General features: G+C 39.1%; 1 protein-coding gene across 4 annotated transcripts; it reads left to right on the forward strand.

The window, feature by feature from the left end:
• Window positions 1-2934: 2934 nt before the first annotated feature.
• crtc1a (CREB regulated transcription coactivator 1a) lies at window positions 2935-21354 on the forward strand. Of its 4 annotated transcripts, none has more exons than XM_031854655.1 (15): window positions 2935-3110; window positions 5168-5284; window positions 6643-6768; window positions 7479-7540; window positions 8509-8603; window positions 9020-9177; window positions 9263-9294; window positions 9734-9924; window positions 10109-10254; window positions 10513-10605; window positions 11124-11219; window positions 12564-12668; window positions 15168-15251; window positions 15379-15559; window positions 16263-21354. In XM_031854655.1, exons 1-15 carry the CDS (start codon window positions 2985-2987, stop codon window positions 16466-16468), a joined length of 1818 nt encoding a protein of 605 aa, XP_031710515.1. In that variant the 5' UTR covers window positions 2935-2984; the 3' UTR covers window positions 16469-21354. The 4 variants fall into 4 exon arrangements, with proteins under 4 accessions (XP_031710515.1, XP_031710514.1, XP_031710518.1 ...); XM_031854654.1 differs by having other exon boundaries at window positions 2936-3110; window positions 11121-11219; XM_031854657.1 differs by having other exon boundaries at window positions 2938-3110; window positions 9092-9177; window positions 11121-11219; window positions 16263-21353.
• The last annotated feature ends 173 nt before the right edge of the window (window positions 21355-21527 follow it).

The following is a 21527-nucleotide window of genomic DNA, read 5'->3' on the forward strand; positions in this document are numbered from 1 at the left end:
AAGTCATATTGTTAGATTTCTTTTGGAATATTATTGCCATCATATATGTTCCGTGGAAATGTGAAGGAAAGGGGATAAACTAATGGTTAACTTTGAACCACAACTGTCTGGTTGCTTTCTCACTGCTGGTTAACAAAAGTCACACATGTGAGGGCTCAGGTGTCGTGAGAGAGTTTTGATCTTGTTGAAGCAGCATCTCACATCACTTAACGGTATTAAAGTAGCCTGAAATGCAGGTATCCTATATGGCGGGTCCATCTGTCACTTCAGCTCTTCACTAATCCTTCATATCATGCCAAGTCAAGAGATATCCCTCCTCTTTTGCTTTCGCTGAGGTTTTCCTCATGTATTTATTTTTTATGTGTATTATCCTAATCCTGTATACTGTATAAATAAACTTGACTTGACTGGATTTTTGGGTGTTACGATGCCTATTTCTTTTTATTTACCCAGAACATGATTCATATTTGGCTCTTGTTATTATTAGTGGACTCAACTCAACATTATGATTTGGGAGAGAGAACAAAGTCAGTTATTGTTGGTGACACAAAAATGTTTCTATGTTTAGGAGAAAAGCTTCTGTTTTTTCTGAACCAAGAAAAAAGATGTGTCATTAAAATGAAAACGGAAACATTATGGGCTCATAGTGAAGAGTATAATCCAAATGACGAAGGCCTCACCAATGAACTTTCTTCACTCAATACCACAAACATTCACTATTGTTCCAGCAACTTTCTGTACACCGGCAAATATATTTTGGAAAACTAAAGTGGCTGAAAATTGTGGTTAAGTGGTGCAAGAGAGGAAACTTTCAGACATACAGGTTTAACTGAGAAAGTGAAGTGAAAGTTTCACTTCACTAACTCAAGCCTAAGAGATGTTGCTGCTATAATGTTAGCGCAGGATGTTTGCATATAAGATAAACATTAACAATATCTGGCGGAGGACATGCTGCATAAAGTGGTTTTCCTCACTTTCACAGGGCATTACAAACAGGCTCAACCTCAAGGCTCCCCCCTCCCCCGAGGACTTATTCAGCAATAATACAATGTACACACACACACACTCCTTCCCTCCACCTGCCCTGCAGTCGCTTCCTTTTTCTATGTTACCATGGTTACCTTACAACCAAATTACACTCTCCTGGGCGGCAGGTGAAACAGCTCCACTGGGCCTTCGGTGCCTGTGAGGACAACAAAAAATAAACAATCATGGCAGGCGTGCACGGCGTTTGGACAAATGCTTGAGATGTTGAATGTGTCTCATGAATTTTCATTTGCATGTGTTGTTTTTACTGAACTGGATATATTATCACATATCAAACATATATTATCATATATAAAGCCCATTGACCTCTTTCTGTCGTGCATATATAGCTGTTTTCATGGCCGAACAAGCTGCTGCTGCTGAAAATGAAAATGAGATTCTCACTGCAGAGAGAAAACAAAAACGGACACAAAGGTATTTTTCTCCCAACTGATGTATCATATAATTCATGGGGTAAATGCTTCACGAATATGTGACAGAAATACCTATTTCTCAGTCATCTAGAGCTCATTTGTCTCTAACAGACGGTTCATTCACCTTTGGAATGTATTCATCTGGAAAGCAGTGGGAGAGACACTGTTGTGACAGTTTTGATCTTCAGTCAGCAGTGGTGCACATACAGCTCCAGAGGAGGCAGACATTGCCACTTTCTGGCCTGAGACATAATGTCACAAACATTTAGGCCAACCCTGACAAGAAAGGTAAATTATTCTTCAAAAATATAAAGGCAAGTAAGCTGAATTTAGGTTATTACTTAAACACATCCCCAAGTTCCTCACAACCCCCGGTTAGGTGTGAAAAAGTTTGCCAGAATCCACCATCTGGTGACACTAATAATCATGTTAGACTTGTCACACCGGGTGAGAACATCACCTCACTGCCTAAAAATACATTCTATCGAAATGATACTTCCAATAATAATCAAAATATAAAACTGATAATAATAATAATAATAACAAATCTGTGTTAAAGGGGGAAATTTGCGGTTGTTCCGCAGTCCAGATGTGCAGAGCGCCTCCACAACACCCCCGCGCTGCGACGTGAGCACGCAAAGCCGAGGCAGCTGCGTCAAGTCCGCCAGAGATAAGAAGATACAAGAAACAAGACGATTGATTTTGCCTTCAAAATAAAAGAATGCCATGTCGCAAAAAAAAAGATAATTGTTCAGTTTTAGTCAAGCGAAAAAGGATACCTTGACTAAATAATGACACAGCCAACAGTCAACTGATCAGGTGCAGTGTTGATAGGTCTAGTTATTTCAATATTTTGATCAATACCTGCATTTGCTGTTCACAGCGTCACTATTGAGTGTCGTGAAGGGGTGAAGGTTGCGAATGAATGAGCAAGCTAGACATATATTTGTCCCATAAAAGGACAGGTCTACTGGTGAAAGTGCCTTCTGTTTTTATGCAACTAAACTGAGGAAAACGCTGGCTATGGCAAGCGATCTCTTAAAAAGGAAATTAACTATTTTTTCAAATCTGGATTTAAATTTCGAGCAATGTTACAGCCTCAGGTTTTTTAAAGTTTTAAAAATGTTTTTTAATATTATTATTCTTTTTTTTCCCATCCCTGGTGTTTATTTTATTCTATTTACTTGTCTTTATTTTCAACATTTCATTGTTGTAATTGTCAACATTGTATCTATTGTTGTCTATTTTCATTTTAGTTTTTTTTGTCTCTGTGAAAACCGAGCAAAGACAAAGCAGGTGAATGTTTTGTAGCCATAACAATCTGATAATGTGCCAGTGGTTCTGTCAGCCTTGTGTGTCCCTCTCCGGTGGTCAAAAACACGAACACAACTTTAAAATTGCAATTACTCTGCGCTGTGCTGTTTTGTTTTACTCACTTCAACCTCTCTAACCGGAAGCCGTGTGTCCTCATTGCGTGTCTCTTGACACTGACCATTGAAGGAAAACGGAGCAGAAGAGCGAAACATGGCGACTTCGAACAATCCGCGGAAATTCAGCGAGAAAATCGCTTTGCATAACCAGAAGCAGGCGGAGGAGACGGCGGCGTTTGAAGAAGTGATGAAAGACCTCAGCATTACTCGGGCAGCGAGGGTAACGACGCCGCATCTTGTGTTTTTTTTTCATTATTTGGTCTCCCACCTCTTCTTCGTTTGTTTTCATCGAGCTGTCAAATATGCATTTGTAGCGCGGAGCCGCACGCAGCCAGGGCAGCATAGGTAAACAATAACAAACGACGCTTCCTGCAGCTGTAGCCTTTTTCTAGCACAGCTGACAACCAACAGAGCTGGCAGGAGGCACCAGTCCTGTAATGCAGATATGAATGACAGGGTCCCTCTTGCGAAAAAGTTATTACATTTTTTTTTTTGTCCCACGCAAGTGGAAAGCAAAGGGGCGTGCATGCGTATTTGACAGCGCGCGTCCAACTGCAGCGAGGATTTTCTCCTCGTCTCGTGCTCTCAGAGAAGAGGCGATTAATCAAAAAGATGTCACAGGCTGTAATAGAAATGTGCATATATTTTGTAATGGTAAATACTTGGTGGTGTGTGTGGTAGGTACGGTAGTGATACATGGCGAAGCGTGTCTGCACCGTGGCTTTGTAAACTTGTCTGACAGGTCTTCAGGCCTGTGTGCACTGCAACGTGACGATAGACAGTCACACCAAAGATGAAGCTGGCAGATTATGTCGAAATTTAAGCCACATACAGTGCAGGCCTCCAAAATAAATCCTTCGGAGGCAGGGATTCAGTATACTGACTAGCTGCTGGTTGGAAGCAAGAGGGGCAGACAGATTATAACGACACAGCACACATGGAGCTACTGCAGTGCTTGTTGTATGATTCAAATATATAGAAGAAGAATGTGCAAACAATATCTGAATACATCCCTGTTGTCATCCTGTGATATCCTGCTGCTACAGGATTGTTTTCTTATAAGCTTTTTTTTCCTCTCTTTCTCAAAACTGCAAATTTACTAAAACTTAAAAATAAAAATAAAAAAACAACTCTTCCACTGAGTCTTTTTCACAGAAGCCATTTGATGTGTCACAGTAGGAAAAGCGCAGGTGAATACAAATAATGATGGCTGAATTCCATTTAGCTGCTTTGGTGTCGGGGTCCTAGTGTAACACAAAATTGTAATTTTATTTAGTTTAATTTCTTCAAACTGATGACTCAGTTATATCAGGATGACCACGTATTTCAGGATACACGTCGAGACATGTTAGCCAGAGAGCTCATGTATTTTCATTTAATGCATTGTCAAATGGAAGGAAGCTCTTGTCTGAGCCAACGTCAGACCTGCGTGAAGTGGGCCTCTGGTTTAGAGTTTCATCCTTTTCACACTGTCCCCCACCTCTCCCCTTCACCTTCTCACTGTCTCTCTTCTCTCTGCTCCTGTCTTGCTGTGGTTGAAAAAGATTTGGATCGTCGTCTTCCTGATCCTGAAGTGTTACAATAAGTAGTCATTTGTCCTCAGAGTAGGCACACGTGTGGCTGAAGAGATGCACTCTTGAGGTCGAAGGCTTATCAAACTACACCAGCGATGCAGGCGTAGTAATTGTTCTTATTTGATTTTCTGCCCTGCCAACACTGAGCAGTGGGCTTGCATGAGAACATTTAATTGACCGGTTATGGGTTCTCAAATGGGAAATGGAACTGGAGGTTGCTTTAGGACAAGAACACTGTAGTAAGGCATTTTGGAAATTCAACCATGTGCGAGTTCGGTCCATGTTGAATTATCTCAGACGAGCTGTGCTTCTGCCTAAAGTGTCTCACATGTAAAATGTATTACATTCACATTGCACCGCTGGCCTGCATCAAGCTTAGCCAGAGGATGTCTATCAAAACAGAAAACATCAATAAGCATGGTGGTTTCAGTTGTGCCGTCTGTAAAACACTATTACACAATTATAAGACATGCGATTGAGGTTGGATTACTATGAAGGTGTATAAATGTCCGCCTTTGCTGTCATCATTAATGGTATTGTTGATTCCATCTGGTTGATGTCGGCCTGTTGAGTGTTTTACTCCAGTTTGTTGTGTTTCTGTCCCTGGAGCCTCAACTTACCTTGACTGAGAAACAGCCGTTTATTCCTTTTGTAAAGTTCCCACAGTGGCTTCTTGTCTTACCTGGTGATTCTCTGCTTCCAGCTACAGTTTCAGAAAACTCAGTACTTGCAGCTGGGACCGAACCGTGGGCAGTACTATGGAGGATCTTTGCCAAATGTCAATCAGATTGGAAACGGCACGATGGATATGTCTTTTCAGGTGAGGGAGTATTTTATTTTCTTCTTTTCAGCAACAATTTAGTGGATGCAGAGTAACACATGTCCATTGAATGTTGTCAAATGAACATTTAATTTGTACCAGGATTTGTTTTAGTAATCATCCACAGCTGTTTCTTATAAATAAATATCCCTTTTGCCCATCTCTGTGGCTGAGTAATATCCTGCTGTATTTAGTCAACACGGGGCACATGTTTACATTTGCTTTTTTAAACAGCTGGTTAATGAGATCCTTGTTTCCTGGGTTAAATACTCTACACAGGAAGTGACATACTTAATGTTTATATGTGTAAGCAACAAGAGTACTTTGTTTAGAATAAATGGCAGAAGGCAGAGTAAATATACCGACCCACCGTCTACATTATGTGTCTGTTTTACAACAGAGCTCTAAGTCAAGATAACAGTGTGTTTTTTAATAACCGTTGTCTCCAAAGTCTTGAGAAAGAGAATTCATCCATAACTCTGAACTTCATATATTGCTTTCACAACTTATCAACCACGCAGCGTGGTTTTTCTTTTTTAGCACCAAAAGTAAATATTTTCTGTGGTTAATAGTTAATAGAAACATTATTAACTCCGTCTTTAGTAGTTTCAAAGATGGAGGGAAATGTTAAATTCTATTTTTTATTAAGTTTGTGAAGGAAAATAACAAGGTTACTAAGGGAAACTTTTTTAAATTGCGTAATAATGAATATTCAAAAAATGAAGAATATTCAAGTTTGTATGTGATGACAAGAATAAAAATGATGCAGACTGCTTTTCATCATTAAATCCTTGTTATAGTGCCGCCGCATCATTTCATAAAGGTATATAATATAATATAAAGGTAAATCTGACTGAGACCCTCCCATTGATAACCAAAAACTCAAGTAAAGGAAGTACTTATATGGATGTGTTTAAAGATGGAGGGTGGTGGGAGTTGGCTTTTGTTTCCCCATCAAGGCGCAGTTCCTCCATGAATCATGATGAATGATGACCCATGCAATTATTACTCAAGAAAATACTTATTTTTTCCAATTTCCTGTCGTCCTTTTTGCCCAAAGCTCTATAGACTTTCATCCGTGTTCTACATGCAGCTCATTTAATGCAAGAGCTCAGATCACAGGTTTATTTTCAAGGACAGTGTTACGGAGCTTGACTACATGAACTACTGCAATACTTTTATTTAAATGAATGACTTCCAAGCGTAAGAAAGGATTTAGTTGTGTTTTAATTTCATATTCAGTACTGTCCAATACAGCGGACTGATGTTCTAAACCCTCACACACACACAAAAAAAAGGTGACTTGGAGATGAAATGTAATGCAGTTCAGTTTATTTTTTCTTTCTTTTGTTTGACAGAATTCAGGGCTTGATGCGAACAGATCGACGCGACACCACGGGCTGGTGGACAGAGTCTACCGGGACCGGAGCCGTATCACATCCCCCCACCAAAAACCCCTGTCTATTGACAAACATGGACGCCAGATATCCTTTAATAATAATAATACCGTCTGCTTATTATGCTGTTTATGGAGGTACTGAGGTTAGATGCAGAAAACTGATTATTCTGGTTGAATAGACCTTTGATGTCACTCTTACTCGTAGTAAAAAAATAACTAAGTTGTAAGTTGTCCCGGCCTAAAATTAGCTATAGGAACAGTAATATTAATATTTACATTTAGTTTGTGTGTTGATTATGTGTAATTGAATCAAGTTAATGAGCAGGCGCTCCTTGTTTCTGCATAGGATCACTGGGCTACTATGAAATAATTTTATTAGAGATTATAAAACTTTAGAAGATGCATGTTGTTATGTAGGATTTCTTTACTCTGGTTACACACGTGCCTAAATGTTGCTCATGGGTGTTACAGATGTTTATATAGCTGCAGAATTACTGAACTTGTTTTTTTGCATGCTTGTAAACGACTTCCGCTTGCAATTAATTAAAGCCAAATGATGACTGTGTTCGTAATAAGCAGCATGTACAATGAGCCAGTCAGTATTATATATTAGGCCTCGACAAATATCAGAGCGTGATGTTAAGCTCACTGCTCATTATGCCTCACTGCTATCACCGCTGGTTTATTTAAAGCACCGCCAGCACTGTGCTTCTTGATTTCATCTGCTTGTGTGAACACATCGAATGTGCCAAGACTTCCAGTCTCCAGCTGTATTTTCTTAACCTGCGCTCTCACATTGACAGCTGTCCATATGGTTCAGTATATCTGTCACCACCACCTGATACCAGCTGGAGGAGGTAAGACAGCCTCTAGGGATGAAACACGCACCCTGTTTATACTGTTCAATTCTACTTTATTTATACAGCCCAATATCACAAATTTGCCTCAGGGGTTTTTCCAATATGTACAACATCTTCTGTCCTTGGACCTCAAAAACTCATATCTTAGTGTTTTCTACTAGTTGTGATTATATTTAAACTTATTAATTCTGACTTAAATCACACTGCTTTGCACTATTTATTTCCTGGAGGATAGAAGATGCAAGGTCAGGTCAATACAAAACAAACTGGGAACATAGTGATTATACTCCTAACTGATTTATGGAAACATGTTGCATAATCACACATTTAGTGACTTACTTTCACAGATTGCTGTCATGGACAAAATGCTGCCTTTAGATTTTTTTTAATCATAAACCATTAAAATATACAGGATCACATTCAGATTATTCTAGATCCTTGTGTTACAACTTGCTTTGTTTTCTTTGTTGTTGTATTTCTGTTGCTTTGTTTAATTGTGCACACAAATAAATCTCAAATCTATCGCTTAATCTGCAGATACATTTTGGCCTTAATCTATTAATTGTTCGGTCTATCAAATTTTAGAAAATAGTGAAAAATGTCGATACCAGTTTCTATCCCAGTCAGTCCAAGATGATGTCTTTATGTATATAATGTCTTGTTTTGTCACTCCAAAGATATTCAGTTTAATATAAATCAGTGAAAAGTAGGAAATCTCCATATTTGAGAGGCTTAAACCAGCGAAAATGGCTCATAAACAAAACAGTTAGTGATTATTTCGATCGATTAATTGATTAGTCGACTATTCGTTGCAGCTCTAGGTTCTACCTGGTTTGAAGCTTGAACTCATATAAGATGTATAGTTCCTTTGCTTAACAACAGACAGTATTTCTTTCTTAGATTTGACTATACAATTCACTTTGTGATATCTTTTTTTTTTTTTTTTTTTTATTCTTGTGCTGCAGGACAAACTCTGACTCAGCACTGCACCAGAGCACACTAACTCCTGCCCAGCAAGCCTCTTTCACTGGAGGATCACAGGAGCTCCAGCCAAAAAGAGGTACATGTCAACGTTGTTAATTAAAACTTAAAATCTTAATATCTGCAGTAGCTGTTGGTGGGTGGGGCTGTTTTGATGTCAGCCTGTTTGATGTGGTGTTTTGCTGCTGTCTCTTGGTGGTTCAGTCGAGTGCACTACCGTTTGTGATGTCAGGGTCTGAATGTGGCTTTGAAGGCAGAGGAGGAAAAGGAGGAGTGCATCCAAGTGTCTGAAGAATTTCAATTTCAGGAGCACTTTGATTGACTTTGTATAAATCTCCTTGGAGACATTTATTTGGTGTTTGGCCATTATTGCCATTCAGTATTTCAGTTTTTTATCTTTTTGCTCTTTTTTCATTTTTCTTCCTTCCTTTTTTTCTTTGTGCTTTTGTCTTGGATCATATTAACCGAGGACATGTGGGCTGTGATTATTATAAGCTCAAACAGTCTGGACATCTGTAAACCCAAGAGAAGAAGGAGATTTTTGTTATTATTTTTCCATCTCTCCAGTTCTCCTGCTCACCGTACCAGGGGCTGAAGCAATTAAACAAGAGACTGATGAAGATGGCCAAAACCAGAACTGGGAGTGCAAAAAGGTGGATCATCTACATCCACATAATTGTTTTTCTCTATCAACTTTCATTTGTGTTCATCACAATACTAATTATTTTTTCTCTATAGAACATTTCAAGGTCCGAGTGTCCAGGGATCCAGTGAGTATTTTCCTGTTTTTCCTGTTTGGAGCTGGTGTGAGGAAATGTTTTCCTAAGTCCTAATCTTGGATGGTGAAGTGTAAATGGTATTTATTCAAATTAAGTGCACATTTACTCACATCCGATAAACGCAACCTATGAATACAAAATAGCTTTAAATTGAAGCCATCTGACTGTAATTAACATCATTTTCATTCACTCTACCAAAGCAATAAGAGCTTGGAGGCAAAGCATTTGCAAAAGCACCATTGGCCAAATGCATGATGTCCAAATATCTCTGGAGTTGTTTGTATTGGAAAACATTTCCAAGTGCTGCTCAGTAATAAGATGCTTAGTGTTTAGGTTTCCGTGCCTTCATTTCGTCGTTGACATCAGCCAGCTGGGCGTATTAGGCTCGTCTTCGCCAACAAGTTTCACGGCACCCGTCTGTTTTCTGCAGCATATTCCCGTCTCCGGACCAGCAGCTGACCACTTCACTGAAACCAGCAGCCCACAACACTGGCGGTTCTCTCCCTGACCTGACCAACATCCAGTTTCCTCCTCCGCTGCCAACCCCGATCGACTCAGACGATGCAGTGGTCGCCTCGTTCAGCTCCTCCAACAGCACGCAGACTCTGGCTAACACGCAAGGTAACAACCACCGACGGCGGTCTGCTCACCTTTAGCTGTAACATAGACAACTTTGGATTTTCCCAAAGATATGGATTCTAATTACTTTTTGTTTGAACATTGAGCACACTCTGGTGCCAATTTCTTTTTGACTCTGCGTGTGCTTATTAAAACTCTCTTTTTCTGTTTTCTGTGCACTGGGTAGGAGTGAACACCTCTCAGCCCTCAGTAACCATGGAAATGCAGCCTGGGCAGGATGACATGGTTCCTCTCATCCTGAATGCGGGAGACTCCCACCAGCATCAGAACCTGCAGCTCTCCCCAACATCTCCGCCTCTCACTCTCTCCCAGGTACAGCCGAGTGCTCTGTGCCATGACCTCGGCTCTCCTAAGAAAACCAATCGTGCATGTTTAATGGGTTGTTGATACCATTTAGTTTAGACACATTCCCGGCCATTCACATTCACATTGATTTTTGTTTATTTGTGGCATAACAATGCCCAGAATGAGCAATGTTTCATTAGTTATATATAAAATAATTGATTTTAAAGCTTATATAGGGGAAATCACTCCACTGAGCACGTCTTATATGTTGCTGTGCTCCCCCAGGCGGCCATCAACGCCATGAACCTTGAGCAGCAGCTGTCCCAGTACGCCTTCTTCAACCAGCAGCCGTCGTCCCAGACCCACCAGAACCAGCAAGTGAGTGTCTCTCCAGCACTCACTCCATCGGTTCGTTCATTCTTGCAATCACAACCAGCTCTGAACTGTCCTCAGATCAACACTTCCTGGAAAAAAACAACAACATTTTGATGAAGATTTGCTCTGAAGCACAGAAGCAGCAGTTCATGAATAATAAAAATAATGGATTCAAAACATGATTTGTTTATTTGCTCAGGAGTTAAAACATGAGGCCTCTATGATGTTTTATTCTGAGTAATGTTATGTTCTCTTTATATAGTTATCAATATTTGAGTAGTGACATTTACGTTGACGTAAACACATAATGTAAAGAAGAGGTAAAGACAGGATTCCACAAATCTATTTATGAAAGCATTGTAGTAAAACACAGGTACAAGATATTATAGTATGTCTGCCAACATACTATAAAAGTGATGTACTTAATCTATGATAAGCCAATATTAAAACTATAAAGTCATACTTGTCTGACTACACGATGTCTGTATCTATCTATAACCCTGCTCTCTATTCTCCAGCAGACAGGTTTGATCCAGCTGTCGTCCTCCGTGAACTCCTGCTCCACGTCAGACAACCTGACGTCCTCACAAGCCAACATGACCATGGACATGAACACGGTGAGCAGTGGACGCGTCTGTCTGCATCACATCAGTGTAATCAAAGTGATGACTGGTTCTTCCCAGTTGGTTCGCATTTCCTTCCTGAAATTGTGAAGGTACACACTGACAAAAAGTACAAATTAATTAAATAAAAAGCACAACAAAATGGGCAAAACATCAAGGAATCGAAATGCTTTTTGCAAATCGCTGCGCGTCCTTCAGATCTTGGCTCTTGCTGCTGTTCTTCTGCTGCAGTGGGAATGTGTTTGGATTCCTGCAGAAATGATGAAGTGGCCTACGCTCTCTTGGTCTCACTTATTGCAGCGTGGGGTCAAGTGAAACATTGTGAAGAGACACAGCAAGACACCAGCTTACATCTAACTTTCTGTTAATTTAACCACACACACTACACTCTTCAGTATATATGTTATGTACCACTTTGTTTTCAGAGGTGGCTTTCCATGTTTGACTCCGTTTCTAAACTGTAGATTTGAGGTCGAAAGCAAATCCAGTCACGGCAAGATGGAAAATACTTCTTTCAGTTTAATGAGAGTTCAAACAGGTCTGCTCTATAAATGATAATTGCACTCGTTTATATCTGTATCTAGAGGCCTTGAACTGCTTCATCACTTCTCTATCTCATGCTACCAATATTTAGACATCGTATCTGTCTATTAATTGATTAGGAACGTGGAGATCCGAACTCCTGTTGGCTTTTGAGTGATAAGAGATTATCAATCTCATTTGGTGCACCTCTAAATCTGAGTGACTTGATAGTTTATCTGTTATTTGCTATGACGGTAAGCTTTATTTTCTTTCCACACTTATGGTTGTGTAGTTGATATTGTGATCAGAATAGAAATCTTTCCTTTTTTTTTGAGCATGTGCAAATATTCTTCTTTTGATTTAGTCGGATGAGTAAATTGAAAAGAGCAGGCATGACAGAACAGAACAAAAGAGAGTCGTTTCTCACTGATCCTCCAGTTTTACAATATTCGCTCGCTTAACTTGGATTGCTGGCAACATTTCCCCTCTCCTAATTAGTCCCCTGTAGCTTTCTGTGTGTCTCCCAGATCTTTTCTCAGTATTATTGATGCATTGATGTGACATGTGGTACATGTCGGTCATTACTGTAATTATGCTGTATTTCAGCATTCGATTCTAGTATGCTGGGTTACAACCATTAAAAACAGTGAATCAATATATTATTGATTCCTCGGGTCAGGATGGCGAAAGGTAAACTGGATAACCTACAGTAATACAAGCAAAGCTCCATATCCAGCATGAGGACTCTGACACACACAGACGCCAGTAAAGAATATCCTCCAATGTGAATAACTCCAACGTATCCTCTTGTATCAGGCCTCGTCCCTTCAACAGTACCGCAGTAGGGTCGGATCCTCTGCCAATCAGTCTCCGACCTCCCCCGTCTCCAATCAAGGCTTCTCACCTGGAGGTTCGCCTCAAGTAAGGGCGTGTGAACCAGTGAGCTGCTGGCTCGCTGTGTATAAACGTCACCGTCCCCTGCATCGTAGTCCTGTGGTTATCGTTGCCAAGTAGGACTCTGTGGCTGCCCTCCTACAGCTGCTTGTATTGTGTTGACATTAGCAGATCTGGGCAAAGAAAACAATGTGATATGTCAGTTTATTTCAAGCACTCGAGCAAATCAAACCACAAACAGGCTATTTATTTATTTAGCTGTTGAATTACTTCTGTAAATATGGAAGGCAAAAAAGGACGACAATCTTGTGAACAAGAAGATCTTCTCAGTATGCTTCACAGGAAACATTTTTCACAGCTGACATTTTAACATGTCATGGCAGGTGTTTCACAGGTTTTTTGTTTCGCAACATAATTATTGTAATTATTGTTATTGGTTACACCATGATAGAAGGAAGTAAAGCCTTACATTGTCAAGAATTTCAGGCAACATTCTTGGAGATGAGAAAAAAAATAGAAGTATAATATATCACAATTTAGAGTTTTTAATCCATGTCATGACTATGATTACAGTTATAGATGTTATAGACATGAGGTAGTCCCTGTTTTGCCCAGATCTGACCCCCAGTCTCTTTAAGCACTCAGTGTCATTGATGTGTTGTTCTGTAGCTGTGTCCCCGACCTTCCTTCTCTGCTGCTTTTGTGGTATTTACGTTGCATCTCCACTGTTTCCTTCCCAGTCTTGCTATATAAGACTATGTACCGGAGTTTTTTTTTTTTTTTATGTTCATCAGATCTTTGTGTTTTTGTGGTTTTTGCATCAGCATGGGGATTTAAGGTAGTATGGGAAGGGAGATGGTAAACCGACCCCCTTGAACCATCATTTTTTTTAGGAGAAGCTGCAAATCATTCTGGTGGTTGAATCTCTACAAACTGAACCTTGCTTGCAGGGTGGTGCTTGAAGATAAACTAAACACACCCAAGGTAAACATGGATTAGGGTTGTTAGTCTGTTTGAGATTTGAAACCCTGGCATTGTAACTCGTTAACTGCTGAAGGGTTAGTGGAAAACTTTCCCAAAATAAAACCTTGAAATACACATTAAAAAGTACATCATGTAAAGAAATTAGATTCAGTGCTTAAACGAAGAGTTAGCTAGCATTTTAAATAAGCATTTGCTTACACTGAAGGGTGAGTTTGTGTGTGTTTGAGATCCATAAAAAGAGAAATGTGTGCGTGTGCGTGTGTGTGTGTGTGCATTCGTTTTTAAATGTTTGTCCTGTTTGCTTACCCAGCTCAGTTCTGACCTGAGGTGAAGTAGCTCACTCGTAGTGCTGAGGTTATCCACGGGCTAAACCACAGCTGACAGGCTGTATGCTCTATTATTCTGTTCTGCCCTGTGGGGACATCTGCAGCACACACAGATAATTTGGTTTTGAACTAGGAGGAGCAGGGGCTGAGAATATGATCCAATTACTTATACATTAAGAGGCCACGATGAAATAGGAGAATTTCTGTTGCTGGTTCAATGAGGACATTCAAATGAGGAACTTGAAGAGAATTAGCTTCCACTGGATGAGTCAGTGAAGGGAGAGTAAAGTCACAAAGGGGATTATATTTTCTCTCTGTTTGGATTTTATTAATTACAACACCAAGGCCAGAAGGCAGCAGAGGAAGGAGTATGGAAGGAGTTGCATTTTCAAAGTCCGCATCCTTATCTTAAGCTGACTGATTTTGGACATTTGGTGGTCAGTTGTTAGTGTGTACTGACCTTTGGGATGATGGTATGGAATGGTTCTTATTCACATAATTCATCAAGTCCCTTACTTGTGTATTTGCATTCCTATTCATTTGTTTAGTCATTTACTTAGTTTCACATTCTTTTGCAGGTTTTCATTAATATTCATACAGTATTTTAGTGTTGAGATAGGAAAATGCTGCCAAAGTGACACCTTGTCTTGTAAGTAGCTCTCTTTATGAAATATTCATGCATCACTTCTTGTGATAGTGGATGCCTGCTGATATCACAGCAAATTCTGTAAATACTGCAAGCTTTGCAAATATTGCAGGGACCGATTTAGTTTGCATTTATTATTGAAACAGCAGGGTTCAAATTCCTCACATGTTTGGTGTCTGTCTCTTGCTTTAAACACCCATTGAAAATGAAGCAGTTGAATTATGTGTTTATTACATGACTGTTAACTGCTTCTTCTGTGTGTGTGTGCCGTCCTTTTTGAAATTCAAGCTATTTTAACTTTTGCACAGCTTTTTCCTCTCTGCAAAATACACACAAGTCAAGTTACTCAACCCAAAGAATTCCATTTCCAGATGCTGTGAGGTGATATTTGTTGTTCCAGCATTGTTGCTGCTTTGACTGTGTCTTTTTCATATTCCACATTTCATGTTAAGTGTATAACTCCTGCAGCCTGGATGAAGTGTGTATATAGTTGATGCTCAACACTGGGAGATTTTTTCTTCTTCTTTTATTTAGTCTAAATAAACAGATTTGGCCTGTTTGTTGTTGCAGCATAACTCCATACTGGGCAGCGTGTTTGCAGACTTCTACGACCAGCAGCTCCCGTCCATTCAGGCCAGTGCTCTCTCACAACAGGTACAGACTCTGGCTGTTTTCAGGCAAAGCCTAAATGTTCAGTTCTTCTCTCAGCCTGCTCTTGCTTTGGAGCCATTACATGAGCAGCAGCGACAGCTGTGATATTTCTTCATGTTGTGATTGCCAGTTGGAGCAGTTCAACATGATGGAAACCCCCATCGGCTCTGACAGCCTGTACAACCAGACCTCCACCCTCAACTACTCCCAGGCGCTTATGATGGGTCTGACCGGTGGCCATTGCAACCTTCAGGACCAGCAGCAGCTGGGCTACAGTAGCCATGGCAACATCCCCAACATCATTCTCACAGGTGCTGCTTCGACATTTGATGTAGCTCACTTAAGTCTTACAGCAAGTGGCTTTAGCTGTGTTAAAAACATTTGTAGAGATTTCCAAAATCCCAACCCAGAATAAAGCTTGTGCTTCATATTTGCTTGTTTTATCTTAATATAGTGAGTTTCTCGGACACTGATTCATTGCAGGACTCTTACGAATGCATTCGATTGTACCGTTATATACCCGGTAAACTAGCTTTAAATTGTCTGCTGTTTATGTTAATCTGCCTCTCCTGCAATGGGAGAGTAATGTATTTGCAGGTAATCTCTAAATAGATGTGATACTGACATACCCCACACTTATAAGTAGGGAAATTATTTTCCAGTTCTGTAGGAACGCACATGCAACATCCAGAGCGAGCTTTCAGTCAATCCACAATCACCAAGTATTCAACAAATAATAAACCTATTAATAATAAACCTATTCAAATTGTATGCAACAGGATTTTTCCCTTCAGTTGTTTGTGAAAATTAGCAGCCCGCTGTTAACGGAAATGTGTAATTAAGATGTCATGGCTCGTACAGAGCAAAGTACAAAAACATTCAGTCTCTTCTTGCTGCCAATCATGTCCTCTCTCATTTTTATCAGCGAGCCTTCCCTCTACCCCTTAAAAACCCTCAAAGAGATAAATATAATAATAATAATGCTCATATGTTTTCTGTCTTGCCTCTGCTCAGTGAGCGGGGAGTCTCCCCCCATCCTGCCCAAGGACCTGACTGGCTCGTTGTCCACAGATATCAGCTTCGATGTCGACTCCCAGTTCCCACTGGATGATCTCAAAATAGACCCGCTGACGCTTGATGGCCTTCACATGCTAAATGATCCGGACATGGTCCTTGCTGACCCCGCCACAGAGGACGCGTTTCGCCTCGACCGCCTCTAACCACTGCACCACCTCATGCCCAGGTGTGTGTGAATGCTGCTGCCCTGGGGGTGCGAGGGGGGGAGCTTCAAATCTGAGAGAATAAGAACCAAGAGGAGCAGCTTTCTGGAGTGTGCTGGTTTAACACCTCGTCTGGGCAGAGCATCGATTTCACCCCAACCAACTCAATCAAACCCCACAAGAGAGCATTTAAAAGAAACATCATGCGTTCAAATGTTATTGAAGACTGGAAACCTTGAAAACTGGAAAGATGGCTTACGACTGATGACAAGTTACGGTATGAATGATCTTCATGGTTGTGTCACTACAAATGACACTTTCAATTTTGATTTATTTAGATGGTTAGTGTTCATTCGAGGGAGTTTTGATGAAAGTATCATGAGGGCAGAGGGAGGCTGGTCTGATATTCTCCATCAATGACGGACTAAACCACGTCTGCAGAGCAAACCCTTAATCTACAGTATCGTACACCTGTTAACAAAGAGTAGCTTGATGACTCAGAGGAAACACAAGTTTAACCTCCCTTTGTGCCAAGCTGACTGCTCTCAGCAGTACATTCAGTTTGGATATAAATTTTGTGATAATCCCTGTGTAGTTGGTCATAGATGGTTTGATTTTGTTTCAAATTTCCTCTAAAGTTTTGAGTGACGACGAGTCACTAAGTTATTTTCAGGAGATGCTGAATTTTGATTTTACCATAGTAAATAGCAGCCATTGGTTATGCATGAAATCACAAATCACTGTGCATACTTGTTTTGCCTTAATAGCTTGACATTTTCGTTTTCATGCAAAGACGACTATTATGTAAATCAGAAAAAGATTCACTTGTCAAGTCATTGTTACTGTTTTATAAGTGGTTTGGCCTACATCATTCACAGTTGCATTGTATTTTTGAGGTGTGCTGATCTTTATACATTACTTCCTCCGTTGTCACTACCATATCATTTTTCATGCCTCAGTCGGATCTAAAAGGATTAATGAGTTCTTTGTTATGAAACAGATGTTTACATGCTTGTTTCGTTTGATATTTTACATGTACAGAATGTGATTAGATTTTGCGTAATGGTATCTATGCAAAAACTACAGCGATTGGTTTAGGACTGTAAAATGAAAAAGATAAAAATGAACCATTTCAAAAGGAGGCAAATGTGCAAGGTTGTTTGAGAATGCACAGCGATGGTGCCATGTTATATTTCTTTTGATACTTCTGAAACTCTTTACATTTTCCTTTCAGACTAGTACGGTGTAGAGAGAAAGGCTCAGTGCGTGTGTCATACAGTAGAAGCTCTCCTGGATTACTCCCAAAGATGTGACCTCAGTGTAGTTGAAATATATATATTTTTCCAGACAATTGAACTGCCTCTATACTAGAACAGCATTGTTGATGCAATGAGAATGTATTTAGGTCACATCTGTACAGCTGTGTTGTTGCCATCGTGTCATCCTCATTGCCTCTTATATCTAGCCTTTATGTACTGTAGGACCAAATATTTTTCACCTGTTATTTTTTTCTCCCTGCAAAGGAGATGTGACATACTGCTTTACATATGACTTTTGTTGTTTTCATGGCACTACAGTGACACTGAATATCCGTTTCCTCGTCATGCTTGTGTTGTCTGTGCCCTGTATGGATCTGTTCCATGTCTCCGGCCGTTGGTTCTGCATTTATGTGGTTTTAAACATTTGCTCTTTAAAAGGACCCCTGTGTGTTGTGAGTGGATCATAACTGTCTCATCTCTCATATTGCACTTTATGTATTCATTTAAAACACTGATTTATGAGAGTTTATATACCAACCCCCCCCCCCTGTGACTGTTATGTGCACTGGACCCGTTTGTCCTGTCTCTGATTAAACTTGCCTTCTTGTAAAAAAAAAAAAAAAAAAAAAAAAAAAGAATTATGAAAAAAAAGCTGTTTAAATTATAGTTATTTTTTGAAAAGTCATATACAGATTTAAAATAAGAATTTTTACTTAATCAGTGAGTATTTTGTTAGCGGTTTACTGTTGCAGTTTTCCTGGATTTTGGAAAACATTTGTATTTTGGAACAGTGGGGATCAGAGGTGTGTCAATCACGTTGCTGCAGCTCTTTCTGCTATTGATGGCAGGTTTGAGAAAATAGATCGAGAAAAACATGTAATTAATTACTGATTTACAAATGAAAAGTTTATTATTGAAATATTTAAAGTTGCAAGTAGTATAGTGTGATTTCTCAGAGGAGTACATTTGAAATTTGCATATTATCACAATATTGTGCCAGATGGTATAAATATATTTTAATTCAGTCCAGATATAATTCTTTCTAAAATGCCCAATATAAGTTCATTTTCATGAATATTCCACACTATGAAGAAGGTCATTCTGTAGCTGCAACATTATTTCTGTTGATGTGTGTCAAGGTCCTCTAGTGCCAGCATATCCCACCATCATTCTCACATAATGTAAATGTCAATTCAAAAAACGTCCGTTAACAAATCTGTTAAAACTAAGTTGTTGAGCGTGAAGATTTTCCCCCCTTTTTTATTTTTTAGATGAATCGCATTTCTGAATTATGGTCTTTTCTTTCCTCCTCCCCCCGACTTTAATAATGTTGTTACGGCATGAATATCTATACGTTTTCCCCTTTACAGCTTGGGTTTTATTTTCATTCCAGGGTCGAGTCGACTTTGTTTGTCAAAGTGTTTTGTTTTTCTTGTTTGGTAATGTTGTCCTTTGTTCTATCTTAATTCAGCGTCATGTGTATAGGCTAATGTATCTGCTAAGTGAAGCCTAAAAGCATCGGAAATATGGTAATCAGCCTTTTATGCACATGTAGGAGCTTTTGTTTGGTACTATGTTTTACACTGCAATATACTGTATGTGCTTATTTTCTGTGCTACACCAACAGAGCTTTATTATGTCATGGTAAATCTAGAGTAGCTTTGTATATTGCTGTACGGTAGGAATAATGTTTTTCGTGCTTTATGTGATATGATGTCAAAGTGAGAAAATGCACTGAGAAATACTGCGCTGCAATATGTCGTTGTGGCTCGATATTCTCTGCTGGACCTCAGACTTTATAGAGAGCCTGAAATCTTTGTAGGTCCATTTTCTGTTTTGCTTTTCTTTGTGCTCATGTAGATAGCTCTGATGCGTCGCCTGTTACTGCCACCTTTTTATGCATCAACGTTCAGGCATCCATTGGTATTATACCAGTGTTTACAGAGACAAGAGTTTACAACAGGGCAATGTTTGTTTTACTCTCCATAAAAACATGTTCACTAAATACTGTATCTGGAATAACAGACTACATATGAACAACTTGCAGTGTAGGATAGCAAACGTATTTTGCTATTTAGATTTACCAGTGAATCAATGATGTAATTTCAATACTATGCCCTAAATAATACATTATATTTGATGAGGTCTTCATTCATAAGCATTTCGAGGCCCTGAAAGCACTTTTTATTTCAATTACAGAATTTTATTTATCAGAAATTCCACTTCCTATCTACTTACTATGAGCAGCTACATGCCATCAGAAGTTGTTTTGTTTTTTTAACAGAATAGGTACTATTTAGATTTTATTTAATTTAGTTTTATAGTAAATCTGTCATTAGCACTGTATATTATTAATCAACAGTTGAACCAGGAAGCCAAAGTACAAAACAGCCATAAATGAGAGAATATTTAGACATTTTATCCCTCTAACTGTTGAAACACAACCTTTCCCATTGTTTTTCAAAATATTGTAGTGGGGTACGAGTTATTTCATATATCAACTATGAACGTATCAATGCATCTTTGAACATTATTACAGAAATTCTTTCAGCTTAACTTAAAGAGATGCGACTGACATATCCTACCTACTACCTGGGGAATCTCTTTTCTGCATGACGCTGAATTCCAAAATATCTCAGACGATACCTTGACATATTGCATTTTGCTTTAAATGAAGTATTTAGTTTTGCTTTGTTTTATTAATCTGCTCTCAGACACTATTTTGTAGTGAATATTACTATATACATATTGTTTGATAAATAATATACCGTAGGAAATAAAATAAGAAACATCACATACAAATACTCTACAGTCAGGCTATATATCTATCCACATATCTATATATATATATATATATATATATAGATATATATGTGGATAGATATATTGACTTTGTGACACATATTAAAACAGAAACTGAATCAGGAAGACGGAAGAGTAATAGTGGTGCACAGTCACTCAGTGGGTCACCCACTCTATGAATCCTTTATGTACATTTTGAGGACAGCCCGCTGCTGGTTCAAGCCTCATACAATGGCAGCTAAATTGTTATACAATGTTTTTTTGTTTCTGAGAACAGTGATACTATTCCAAACACTGCACATGCATTTTACTGCCGTGATGGAGTGCACCACGCTCCTATAGTATAAGCTCGCAGCAACGGGAAACATTATGCTCATAGAATATGCAAAATCTAGCATTCTGCAGCACAGCTTGGCAAGTTGGTACTTTTTTGACCTAACCCTTTAAAAATTACGTGGTTCAAACCTTGTTCTTCAAATTGTGTGTTTTCTATTTAAACTGTTAAATCGGACCAAAAGAATCCAAGTTGGCTGTAAATGTGTGCTATATAAAAGATGAATTACGCTTCTGTTTGAACTGTACCTGATGTAGTTTTCTTGTGTGAAGGCTTCTGTCTTTGTATCTTTGCATTATTATTTGTAAATGAAATGAAAATAAATATATCTGACTAAGCAAAGACGTTTCTTTAATCTTATTTTTGTCATTAGGTGGACTACAAAAAAAACAATAAACAACAAACTAAACCAGTATTTACATGATGATGATAACAGCCCCCATAACTGGCATAACTCAGACTTTCACACCCACTCCACAGCTTCATGCTCAGCATTTGCCCGGCCTCTCCCACTCTGTCCACACTAACAATTCTACCGAGTTGACACTGGACATTTTGCATGTGGGATGGGTATGACAACAGTAATAACCAAAGTGACTAGAAGTAAGATCTCTGTCTTTTCTACACAGGGTTCATGATTATGTTGCGAAGGTTTTTATTTATT

Source organism: Anarrhichthys ocellatus, unplaced genomic scaffold (assembly GCF_004355925.1).
Source record: "Anarrhichthys ocellatus isolate YVR2014 unplaced genomic scaffold, GSC_Weel_1.0 scaffold15, whole genome shotgun sequence".
Lineage (NCBI taxonomy): Eukaryota > Metazoa > Chordata > Actinopteri > Perciformes > Anarhichadidae > Anarrhichthys > Anarrhichthys ocellatus.

What these genes read in the sequence shown, in the direction of transcription:
- crtc1a (XM_031854654.1), top strand. Translation starts at nt 2,985, where the DNA reads ATGGCGACTTCGAACAATCCGCGGAAATTCAGCGAGAAAATCGCTTTG. An exon ending in TTGACAAACATGGACGCCAG is followed by an intron (nt 6,769 to 7,478) that starts ATATCCTTTAAT and finishes CTGCGCTCTCAC; the next exon opens with ATTGACAGCTGTCCATATGG. An exon ending in CACCTGGAGGTTCGCCTCAA is followed by an intron (nt 12,669 to 15,167) that starts GTAAGGGCGTGT and finishes TTGTTGTTGCAG; the next exon opens with CATAACTCCATACTGGGCAG.